The sequence below is a fragment of the Bufo bufo genome, chromosome 3 (genome assembly GCF_905171765.1).
Source record: "Bufo bufo chromosome 3, aBufBuf1.1, whole genome shotgun sequence".
NCBI classification, from domain to species: domain Eukaryota; kingdom Metazoa; phylum Chordata; class Amphibia; order Anura; family Bufonidae; genus Bufo; species Bufo bufo.
The window spans coordinates 37,576,516-37,590,153 of NC_053391.1; the positions used below are offsets into that span (position 1 = coordinate 37,576,516).

General features: G+C 45.0%; 1 protein-coding gene across 1 annotated transcript in view; it reads left to right on the forward strand.

Moving 5' to 3' along the window:
* Positions 1-13,638, forward strand: part of ERG (ETS transcription factor ERG) — a 226,105-nt gene that overhangs the window by 79,972 nt on the left and 132,495 nt on the right. Inside the window, exon 2 of the mRNA XM_040423091.1 lies at positions 8,275-8,363. Within this exon, the coding sequence (XP_040279025.1) occupies positions 8,325-8,363 (39 nt within the window). The 5' untranslated portion in view covers positions 8,275-8,324. The remainder of the gene's footprint in view (positions 1-8,274; positions 8,364-13,638) is intronic.

Consider the following 13,638-nt stretch of genomic DNA (forward strand, 5'->3'; position numbering starts at 1 on the left):
TGTTTTATTTGGTATATCTGGCACCCAGGAGGAACGGGCAGAGATTGTTACCTTATGGACCATTGACTAATGCCTATTAATAAGTGACATGGTGGTCCATGCTCTACTCTGTATCGTACATCATAAGTATGTCAATACATGAGCAAATGACTTGGAAATGCCCACTCTTAATGCTCAGGGAACACTTGGAGGGATAAGTCTTCTTCTGAATACAGTAATTCTTCAAGAATTGGCAGGAGTCGCTAATTATAAGAATATTATTTAAATTAGGCTTTTTTTCCCTTAGAAACATAAACTATTGAAGTTCTCACACCGGCCACTAGAGCCGACAAAATAGGTAGACACTTCCTGTTTTCTGCAGTTAACTTTCCAGCTTTGCTGTGCAGATGGGAAAAGATGAGCAGAGTCATCTCATTATCAGTAGGTGAGCTAATGATGACTCTATTGTACATTATGAAAGAGACTTACTAAAGACTTTAAACCTGCTGCACTGCCAGAAATTGAGACCAATTTATGACAAGGCACAAGCTTCATCATAAATTAGGTGCATATGCGATAACCCAGTACAGGGGATATCTGCAAATGGTTTGTAATGTAATGTTATGTAACATCATTGAATGTTATGTACACCCACCATGACCTGGTATGTGGTTGGCAGGGACAAGATTAATCACCGTGTTCCTCCCCTCTTGGCAAGGGTGGGATAGTCCTACTTCTTCTCTAGAGGGAGAAGTAGTCTAGTGAGTGAGGAGAGAAGCAAGTCCATATGCTCTTTTTCCTTAGGACCCAGGATTCAGAGACTAACTGATCTCTGTGAAAGTTTCAGCCTCTGCTACAAGAAAGGGAGAACTTGGAATCTACTGTACATGTCAAAAGCATAGGAGTCAGCAGGGGAATTGCTAGGTTAAAACATTCGGAGCCTGGGCCCCTGATGTTTTGCCCCAGGCCCCGAATGTACTGCCTGCCAGATAGATCCAACTGTGTTCCCATCCTCAGGACGGCAATACAATTGAATCTAATGCCCTGCAAGAGCTAAAGGACCTGTGATGACATCACAGTCCATGTGATCAGTTCTTAATGCAGTAGCTGAAAAGGACCTGCGATGATGTCACCATGTGACCAGTGAAGAGAAGTTCTGGGAAGAAGCTGTGGTGAGGTCTGCTACATGAGGAGAGGTAAGCGAATGGAGAGGCAGAGGAATGCTGGGAGTTGTAGTTATTTAACTGGGAATGCATGTTGGAGGTGGCTGGGGCACGGTGATGTTATTTACATGGGACTAAATGTTGAAGGCAGCTGTGGGAGGGAGTGATATTATTTACATGGGACTTAATGTTGAGGGGTAATGTTATTTACATGGGACTGCATGTTGGAGGTGGCTGGGGAGGGGGTGATTTTATTTACATGGGACTGTATGTTGAAGGTGTCTGGCGGAGTGATGTTGTTTACAAGGGACAGAATATTAAGGGGAAGATGGGACTGTATGTTGACGGTGACTGGGGAGGGGGTGATGTTCTTTCCACGGGACTGTATGTTGAAGGCGGCCGGGAAGGAGGTGATGTTATTTACGTGGGACTGTATATTGGAGGGGGCTGTAGATAGAAGGGATGTTATTTACATGGGACTGTATATTGGAGGGGTCTGGAGAGATGGTGTGATGTTATTTACATGGGACTCTGGCGGAGGGAGGGAAATAATGTTATTTACATGGGATTGTATGGTGGAGGGGCTGAGGAATTATAATTTCTGAGGACACTAAACTGAGGAATATAAATACTGGAGGCACTTCAGGGCGAGCATTATAACAGTAGGGGGCATTATAAATACTGGGGACACTGGGAGGCATTTTAAATCCAGGAGACATTAGGTGTTCTTATTACTACTGAGGGCTCTATAGAAGGGACTTATAGATCCGCATTTTTTCTACTAAGAGCACTATGGGGGCCTTATTACTACTGGGGGGTCTGCAGAGAGCTTTATTACCACTGGGGAAACAATAGGGGGCCTTATTTCTTTCTTATTTCCATCAGGCCCATAGAAGTGGATAGGAGCGGTGGTGCTTGAGGGTGGCCAGACCGGAGTCCTCCATCCACGACTTTGCCCGCTCGGTTCTCAATATAGGTGCGGGACCTGCACGTATAAGACAATGGGGGCCATATGCTAGTGATATGTCCCCATTGTCTGAGATGAGACAACCCCTTTAAGGTGGTAGGGTCCACTGGGCTCTGTTAGTTCCTGTAATGTGCCAGATACAGCAACGCAGATTGATATTGTGGTCCTCCAGGCTTCGTTGCGGTGTTTATCATTTTGAAAATAGACTGAAAAATATTAATATAAAAATAAATTTAGAATTGCCAACAATACTGAATTTGCTGGGATTCTTCCAAATTTTCAAAGACAATCTCGCCAAATTTCATTTCCCCTGGCCGGAATAGTTAGAGTTTACGTAAACCCTGCCTGGACGAGTTTGGGGTTGATCCAGATTTGGGGCTTAGATGCAACAAATTTACCAAGAAAGATGTTGGTAATGATGTAAATGATTCCTCTTCTGTCAAAAATACATATACGGTAAAGGTGCCACGAAAAATGACAATGTATACCACTTAAAAGTCTATGGCAACAGGGAACATTTGAAATAATGTGTCTTTTGGATACTTTTATGAAAATGCTACATCCTGAAGGGTTAAAATATAATGAAAGTTGTTTTAAAAGAGTGCAACGTGAGAAGCGGGTGTCAGACTGCTGGGAAAATAAGCCGTCCATCAGTCAAGAGCTGACGGACGTGGGTGTAAGGGAGGGCGCACCTTCGCCAAGTTACCCTATAATCTCACAGGCTGTATATATTCTGTACGCTAAAACTGATACAGTGAGCCAAAATGAACACACATAGAATATGATACAGAGGAGGCATATAATCTACGGGAAGAAATATGGAGCACACAGGTATAGCAGAGCTGAAACCGTTTCTTTTGTGCATCATTTGGGAAAAGAATAAACTCAGCTCTGCTAGATAGGAATAGTTTATAAACCACTAGCAGAATTACCCGGCATTGCACGGGTCTATTTCATTTATTCTTTGTGTGTGTGGATAAAAGATATCCACAGTGTCCCCATAACAGTGCCCTCCATAACAGTGATATCCACAATGTCCCCATAACAGTGACATCCACAGTGCCACCATAACAGTGACATCCACAGTGTCCCCATAGCAGTGACATCCACAGTGCCCCATAGCAGTGACATCCACAGTGTCCCCATAAAATTTACATCCATAGTGCCCCCATAACAGTGACATCCATAGTGCCCCCATAACAGTGACATCCACAGTGTCCTCATAACAGTGACATCCACAGTGTCCCCATAATAGTGACATCCACAGTGTCCCCATGACAGTGACATCCACAGTGTCCCCATAACAGTGACATCCACAGTGTCCCCATAACAGTGACATCCACAGTGCCCTCCATAACAGTGATATCCACAGTGTCCCCAAACCAGTGACATCCACAGTGCCCTCCATAACAGTGACATCCACAATGCCCTCCATAACAGTGACATCCACAGTGCCCTCCATAACAGTGACATCCACAGTGCCCCATAAAAGTGACATCCACAGTGTCCCCATAACAGTGACATGCACAGTGCCCTCCATAACAGTGACATCCACAGCGTCCCCATAACAGTGACATCCACAGTGTCCCCATAACAGTGACATCCACAGTGCCCTCCATAACAGTGATATCCACAGTGTCCCCATAAAATTTACATCTAAAGTGCCCCCATAACAGTGACATCCATAGTGCCCCCATAACAGTGACATCCATAGTGCCCCCATAACAGTGACATCCATAGTGCCCCCATAACAGTGATATCCACAGTGTCCCCATAACAGTGACATCCACAGTGTCCCCATAATAGTGACATCCACAGTGTCCCCATAACAGTGACATCCACAGTGCCCTCCATAACAGTGACATCCACAGTGTCCCCATAACAGTGACATCCACAGTGTCCCCATAACAGTGACATCCACAGTTCCCTCCATAACAGTGATATCCACAGTGTCCCCAAACCAGTGACATCCACAGTGCCCTCCATAACAGTGACATCCACAGTGCCCTCCATAACAGTGACATCCACAGTGCCCTCCATAACAGTGACATCCACAGTGCCCCATAACAGTGACATCCACAGTGTCCCCATAACAGTGACATGCACAGTGCCCTCCATAACAGTGACATCCACAGTGTCCCCATAACAGTGAAATCCACAGTGTCCCCATAACAGTGACATCCACAGTGCCCTCCATAACAGTGATATCCACAGTGTCCCCAAACCAGTGACATCCACAATGCCCTCCATAACAGTGACATCCGCAGTGCCCTCCATAACAGTGACATCCGCAGTGCCCTCCATAACAGTGACATCCACAGTGCCCCATAACAGTGACATCCACAGTGTCCCCATAACAGTGTGACATGCACAGTGCCCTCCATAACAGTGACATCAACAGATCCCCTATTAACAGTGACATCCACAGTGCCCCCATAACAGTGACATCCACAGTGCCCTAATAACAGTGACATCCACAGTGCCCTCCATAACAGTGACATCCACAGTGCCCTCCATAACAGTGACATCCACAGTGTCCCCATAACAGTGACATCCACAGCGCCCCCATAACAGTGACATCCACAGTGTCCCCATAACAGTGACATCCACAGTGTCCCCATAACAGTGACATCCACAGTGTCCCCATAACAGTGACATCCACAGTGCCCTCCATAACACTGATATCCACAGTGTCCCCATAAAATTTACATCCAAAGTGCCCCCATAACAGTGACATCCATAGTGCCCCCATAACAGTGACATCCATAGTGCCCCCATAACAGTGACATCCATAGTGCCCCCATAACAGTGATATCCACAGTGTCCCCATAACAGTGACATCCACAGTGTCCCCATAACAGTGACATCCACAGTGCCCTCCATAACAGTGACATCCACAGTGTCCCCATAACAGTGACATCCACAGTGTCCCCATAACAGTGACATCCACAGTGCCCTCCATAACAGTGATATCCACAGTGTCCCCAAACCAGTGACATCCACAGTGCCCTCCATAACAGTGACATCCGCAGTGCCCTCCATAACAGTGACATCCACAGTGCCCCATAACAGTGACATCCACAGTGCCCTCCATAACAGTGACATCAACAGATCCCCTATTAACAGTGACATCCACAGTGCCCCCATAACAGTGACATCCACAGTGCCCTAATAACAGTGACATCCACAGTGCCCTCCATAACAGTGACATCCACAGTGCCCTCCATAACAGTGACATCCACAGTGTCCCCATAACAGTGACATCCACAGCGCCCCCATAACAGTGACATCCACAGTGTCCCCATAACAGTGACATCCACAGTGCCCACCATAACAGTGACATCCACAGTGCCCTCCATAACAGTGACATCCACAGTGCCCTCCATAACAGTGACATCCACAGCGCCCCCATAACAGTGACATCCACAGTGTCCCCATAACAGTGACATCCACAGTGCCCTCCATAACAGTGACATCCACAGCGCCCCCATAACAGTGATATCCACAGTGTCCCCATAACAGTGACATCCATAGCGCCCCCATAGTAGTGACATCCACAGTGTCCCCATAACAGTGACATGCACAGTGCCCTCCATAACAGTGACATCAACAGATCCCCTATTAACAGTGACATCCACAGTGCCCCCATAACAGTGACATCCACAGTGCCCTAATAACAGTGACATCCACAGTGCCCTCCATAACAGTGACATCCACAGTGCCCTCCATAACAGTGACATCCACAGCGCCCCCATAACAGTGACATCCACAGTGTCCCCATAACAGTGACATCCACAGTGCCCCCATAACAGTGACATCCACAGTGCCCACCATAACAGTGACATCCACAGTGCCCTCCATAACAGTGACATCCACAGTGCCCTCCATAACAGTGACATCCACAGCGCCCCCATAACAGTGACATCCACAGTGTCCCCATAACAGTGACATCCACAGTGCCCTCCATAACAGTGACATCCACAGCGCCCCCATAACAGTGATATCCACAGTGTCCCCATAACAGTGACATCCATAGCGCCCCCATAGTAGTGACATCCAAAGTGCCCTCCATAACAGTGACATCCACAGTGTTCCAATAACAGTGACATCCACAGTGTTCCAATGACAGTGACATCCACAGTGCCCTCCATAACAGTGACATCCACAGTGCCCTCCATAACAGTGACATCCACAGCGCCCCCATAACAGTGATATCCACAGTGTCCCCATAACAGTGACATCCATAGCGCCCCCATAGTAGTGACATCCACAGTGTCCCCATAACAGTGACATGCACAGTGCCCTCCATAACAGTGACATCAACAGATCCCCTATTAACAGTGACATCCACAGTGCCCCCATAACAGTGACATCCACAGTGCCCTAATAACAGTGACATCCACAGTGCCCTCCATAACAGTGACATCCACAGTGCCCTCCATAACAGTGACATCCACAGCGCCCCCATAACAGTGACATCCACAGTGTCCCCATAACAGTGACATCCACAGTGCCCCCATAACAGTGACATCCACAGTGCCCACCATAACAGTGACATCCACAGTGCCCTCCATAACAGTGACATCCACAGTGCCCTCCATAACAGTGACATCCACAGCGCCCCCATAACAGTGACATCCACAGTGTCCCCATAACAGTGACATCCACAGTGCCCTCCATAACAGTGACATCCACAGCGCCCCCATAACAGTGATATCCACAGTGTCCCCATAACAGTGACATCCATAGCGCCCCCATAGTAGTGACATCCAAAGTGCCCTCCATAACAGTGACATCCACAGTGTTCCAATAACAGTGACATCCACAGTGTTCCAATGACAGTGACATCCACAGTGCCCTCCATAACAGTGACATCCAAAGTGCCCTCCATAACAGTGACATCCACAGTGTTCCAATAACAGTGACATCCACAGTGTTCCAATGACAGTGACATCCACAGCGCCCCCATAACAGTGACATCCAAAGTGCCCTCCATAACAGTGACATCCACAGCGCCCCCATAACAGTGACATCCAAAGTGCCCTCCATAACAGTGACATCCACAGTGCCCTAATAACAGTGACATCCACAGTGTCCCCATAACAGTGACATGCACAGTGCCCTCCATAACAGTGACATCCACAGCGCCCCCATAACAGTGACATCCACAGTGTCCCCATAACAGTGACATCCACAGTGCCCTCCATAACAGTGACATCCACAGCGCCCCCATAACAGTGATATCCACAGTGTCCCCATAACAGTGACATCCATAGCGCCCCCATAGTAGTGACATCCAAAGTGCCCTCCATAACAGTGACATCCACAGTGTTCCAATAACAGTGACATCCACAGTGTTCCAATGACAGTGACATCCACAGTGCCCTCCATAACAGTGACATCCAAAGTGCCCTCCATAACAGTGACATCCACAGTGTTCCAATAACAGTGACATCCACAGTGTTCCAATGACAGTGACATCCACAGCGCCCCCATAACAGTGACATCCAAAGTGCCCTCCATAACAGTGACATCCACAGCGCCCCCATAACAGTGACATCCAAAGTGCCCTCCATAACAGTGACATCCATACTGTCCTTATAACTGTGAAGGAAAATGTTGTTATGGAAACTTAGTGTAAAACTGTGTATCTCAGTGAGGCGAGCTTCTATTGGCTAATACAGGTCATGTGATCAGAGATCGATACACCAGTATTTATATTTTACAGTTCTGTGTCCCTTTATGCAAGAAGATGGCAAAAAAGAGTTAGACCATTGAATATTAAAAGTTCTCAGAACAAGACTTTTAGCGTTGTATACTGTGGCCGGCATCCAGCTGGAAAGGACTTCTGAGAGGAATACTGTGAGGAGATCACTGTCTGCTTTTAGCAAATCAGCAATGTTAAAGACACTAACTGGCATTTCTAATTGGTTGAGAAAAGCTCAAAGACAGGGAGGAGTTTACCATGCTCCTCCTATTTTGTTAATTTTAGCCGGATGCCAGGAACATTATCTGGAGGAGCTGTTTAGGTCGATCTCTCAGCGAATTAATGAGCTCCATACATGATTGAGAGGCTATAAAGTATGAAAAATAAGTAAATACAGTATATAAAATATATGTTTAAAAAAAAAAAAGAGACATTCAATTTTTACTCTCTCTTCACAGCTACACCTAGAACCGAATGCATGGTATGAAAGGCAGACTGCTGGAGGGACATGATTCAGACTGTTCCAGATCCATCAGCTCACATCAAAGTAAGTGACAAATGATATAAAATAGGTCCGTTAATAGATGAGGCATGAAAATTCCCTGCTTCATTATCAGAATACTCTATATCTATCTATCTATCTATCTATCTATCTATCTATCTATCTATCTATCTCATATCTATCTATCTATTATCTATCTATCTATTTATCTATCTATCTATTATCTATCTATCTATCTCATGTCTATCTATCTATCTATCTATCTATCTATCTATCTATCTATCTATCTCATATCTATCTATCTATTATCTATCTATCTCCTATCTATCTATCTATTATCTATCTATCTATCTCATATCTCTCATATCTATCTATCTATCTATCTATCTATCTATCTATCTATCCCATATCTATCTATCTATCTATCTATCTATCTATCTATCTATCTATCTATCTATCTATCTCATATCTATCTATCTATCTATCTCATATCTATCTATCTATCTATCTATCTCATATCTATCTATCTATCTATCTATCTCTCTATCTATCTATCTCTCTATCTATCTTTATCGATCCCATCTCTAGGAGAACTTGCTTGCTGCAAGCTGGGAGTTGTGTAGTGTGATGTAGAGGATTGGAGATTTATGATGGTTTATTAACATGAGCTGATTGGCTGTATGATAACTAGTTACTAGCTGGCGATTGAGATCGTGCTGTGACTTCCTGCTGGTAGAGAGGGAGGAAGGAAAGACTTGAAGATTAACAGCATATAGAAGTTTCCATACATGCAAGGTGTGTTATTGTTTATGAGATATACCAAAGTCTATCCCAGCATTAGGGCTCATGCACACGACCATGTGCCGGCCATGCCCGTATTGAGGCCCGCATACAGCGGGTCCGCAATGTAGGGCACCAGCCGTGTGCGCACCATATCACGGATGCAGACCCATTCACTTGAATCGGTCCTCAATCCGGAAGATACAGAGCGGAAGGCCACAGAAGCACTACGGAGCGCTTCCGTGACCTTTCGGTCCGGGCCTCTGCGCCACCACGGACGGATCGCGGACCCATTCAAGTTGATTGGGTCTGCATCCGCCAGTGCAGGCCACACGGACAGTCCCTGTGCATTGAGGATCACAATTTTGGGGTCCCCAATGCATGGCACAGGCGGTTTGTGTGCATGAGCCCTCAGGCAGAGTTCGCATCTATGTTTTATTTTCCATTCTTCTGATCCGTCAGAAGAAGAGAAAAAAACAAAACAAAACAGGATCCTGTAAAAAAACGGATCCTGTTGCATCAGTTGTCATCCGTTTGAGCCATTTCCGTCTGAGATCCATTTTTGTAGACGGGGAGAAAAAAATGCAGGACTTTTTTTGGGCATCTAAAAAAAACTGATCTCAGACAGAAAAGGCTCAACCGGATGACAACTGATGCAACAGGATCCGTTTTTTTACCGCTCAAACTTATTTTCTTTCCGTTTTCGTATGCGGCACCATTCATTTAAATGGATCCGTAAAAAAAAAAAATTCTAAATTACTCCGTGTGCATTCTGCTTCCGCCAAGGATAGGACTGTTCTATTAGGGGCCAGCTGTTCCTTTCCCGCAAAACATGGAATGCACACGTATGTCATCCGTATTTTTTGCGGACCGCAAAATACATATGATCGTGAGCATGAGCCCTTAGATAGTGTTTTTGGATTTGGTTGAGAGTGTTTGATAAAACACTAAACTGTCTTATATTAGAAATGTGCTCAGTCCTCAGCAGCTACAACATTGGTCAAAAGTGCACATTTGTATATGGCCTCATGCACACGGCCTTCGTTTGGGTCCGCATACGAGCCGCCGTTTTGGCCGTTTCAAACAACTCCTCAGAAGGTTTGTTATCTATTAAAATAATAATATAAGTCAATGCTCGCTTTACAGATTATTTGCTTCCCAGTCACACCAGTCTCTACTCCCTGGTCCCACTTGAAACACAGGAATTGACTGCTTAGCCAATCACTGGCTGAGGCGGGTTACCGTGGACCAGTGATTGGCTGAGCACCCATTTCCTGTGTGTCTGGAGGGATCAGGAAATAGAGACTGGTGGGAACCAGAAAGTATCGGAACAAGATTCGCAGGGGATCGGTAAGGTGAAAATAACTTATTTTAGAGATGATTGAATTGATTCGTAAGAATCTAAATTTAACCCAAATTTTTGAAAAACAATTCAGATTCAGTAGAAGCAGAGGGAGAGACATTTAAACAGCTTTCGATTTGAGTAGAATTGATTCGTTCCCGAATAGAATTTCTTGGCTGATTCGAAAGAATCGGGCAGAAATTAATTTTAGGAAATTTTCTCATCTCTAACTTATACATTATTTTACACTGTTCTGAGCCTTTCTTTAGACATTTTTTCATCTAGACAACCCCTTTAAGAGAAGGTCTCTATGAGGAGAAATGTCTGTGACAATTCATAATTCTCTATGTTTGGCAATCCAAAAAGATCTGATAGTCCGGCATCCTGGTGACCAGGAGCTTTATTACTGTATAAGGAAACGAGTGGCATTCCTTACTGCTCCGCATTAAGTCTTATCCCTAAAGAATTCACCAACGCACCAGGCAAGGTAGCAGATATGAGCTTCAGGACAGCGCCGACCTCTCGTATCTGGAATTGATTTGATTCACATCTGTAGTAAAAGCCTAAAATCCGTCGCTGATAGACTTGTATCTTCTCATCCAAATAAAAACATCCTGGCAATGCGATACAGATGGGGCGGCACATATGGTCACTGCCCTATAGTTATGGTAAAATAAACGTCTACTTTCCCTTAAATGGTCAATGGAACAAATTTATATTGCACTTTGTATTCAATAAAAGGGAACAACCCCTAATGACAGCAATGGAGAGTCCCTAAGGGTTGTCGCTCACCCTCCCCTATTATGAAAGCCATTAGTGTGTATCCTAGTGTCCTTCCTAAATTTGCCATTACCCTCCTTGTCTTATGTATCAGGATGAACTGCGCTATAGATCTTATCTGGACAGACCCTAAGGGGGCAAGCATGGCACAATCCACGTGTCCTGCTCTTCCCTGGTATAATACAATATTGCCTGGAATGTTCCACAAAATAGTGAAATTGGTTGGTTGGCATCAGTAGGCTCTGGTGCACCCTTTGCTACATTCTTGGTGAAACCCTGTGCAGTGGCCAATCCCAACACTATGCTGAGTCCCCCAGACACTATTGAGATGTCACCATGTGTTGCTGCTCTCTAAAAAGGGATGGTAAGGACTGGTTCATCACAATGGGAAATATGTCCAGGTCTGCAGTAAACCAGTGTGCTGCTTTACTGGAGGAACTCAAGTGCAAAACAATAAAGGTGAGGCACTGAGCTGGCTTCTCCAGTGTCCTCCCTGGTAGAAGAAGGTTTTGTGCTGAGAAAAGACCTGAGCTAGCTGTCCCTCTCCCTCTCCCTCTCTCTCTCTCTCTCTCTCTCTCTCTCTCTCTCTCAGAAGGCTGGTATCCTGGCCAAAGGCTGGTATCCCAGGGTCTGTGGCCAAGTCTTCCAGCTGGCTCCCTGGTCACAGGGCTGATGACCCAGGGTTTGTGGCCCAGTGTCCCTATCTCAACGTCTTCTTCTGGTCACTCATGCAGTCTGTCGCAGTCTCTCCTAATAAACACTGGTCCATATCTGCAGGCCAGCAGGGTCTCCTCTATTAAGCACTGGTTCCTATATGTAGACAACTAGGGGCTCTGACTACTCTCTTTATAAACAGTTTCTAAGTGAACTAGAACACTCTATTGGGAGCGGTGGTTTGGAGAAGCACAGCTTAAACAGAAACAGTGTTACAATTTCTGTGTGTCATAGAACTGTATAGTTTCAATGCATGTCTATGGGAATGACTAAGCAGTTTTTCCAGACAGTCAAAAGGTCAGTGTGTCTGTTTTTCCCCCTCCAAAAGTTTGCATAGGTAGAAAGTCATAACGTTTCTCGGTATTAGGCTAGTTTCATACTAGTGTTTACAGTCCGGCCCCATTAATAATAATGGGGTTCAGCGGATATACGGCCACAACCTGTCAAATATGCAGAGAATCAGCCAAATACCATTTTCTGTCCAGTCGATTACTGGCATTCTACTGCCGGAAGGTGTGAAGCTAGCCTTAGCTGACTGTGCATTCTAAAGTGCAGTGCAGATATAGTGTACTAAGAGTACTAATCAACAGGATATATTAAAATAAACATATAAAATACAGTTCAACAATATGAAACAGTGTAAGTGCACACAACAGCATAAATCACAGTGCAAGTTAACCCTTCAAAGTGCAATAAAGTAGGGAGTTGTTGGCTTTGCATAGTAGCAATAGGGGCAAATGTTCACAAATGTCCATAGTCCAAAGTACCCTTGCTCCAGGGCACTACACCTGGAGCTGATCTTGCACCCTGCCTTGAGAGCTTCCTGTGGGGCTCCACCTTAAAGTGCACATCCCCCTAAAGATATAGCACTAAAACATTATAATATGCAAAATCTTCAATATCACTGGCAGGTAACCCTTCCTATGAAATCACACATGACCTTCCCTGCAGCCCGACATACATGCAGCACATGAGTCCCAGAAATTGTATCCTCGCAACTGAGATGAGAGAGGTGACACAGGACGACACTGACAAGACTGCGATGTGACCAGAAACAACTATAGCATGTGACTTCTACGGTTTTTAAATTGACTGATAGATGGGTGCACGATATTACCAGAAAACAGCCACAAAACTGTGTGGTCAAATGCCGCTTGGTCTATCCGGTGAAGCAACTATTTTCTGGCAAAATCGTGGGACAATCACATTAAAATCTGCGGCGGACATTTGCCTCCACAGTTTTGGGTTGAATTGTGGGCATGTTAGTGTCGTCCTCTGTGGCCTGGGATATTAATGAAAACTCTTATTACAGGAGTTGGACCAGTTCTCCTTCATGTGGGTAAATGGAGGGGTCTTCCTGGGTGACTTCCCGGCTTGCTGACGCCATGATTGACAGTTCTCTACTGGTGTTCTGGGGAATTCCAGAGGTCCTCAGACATGTCAAATATTAATGCCTGGTTTAAATAATTTAGACTGAAAACAATTGTAAAATAATTAGAAAAACATAAACATATTTAATAGCCCAGTTATATCCAATAAAGTTATGTCTCTGATTAAGGTAAATGGTGGTATGTACCCCCTAAAACACTACAAAAAGCAAAGCCACAGCTACATATAAAACAAAAGCTATGATAGAATACAGTTTAGAGTCCTTGAAGTCCTTAAAATGCAACTGTCAGCAGGATCAATCCTATCAAACCGGGC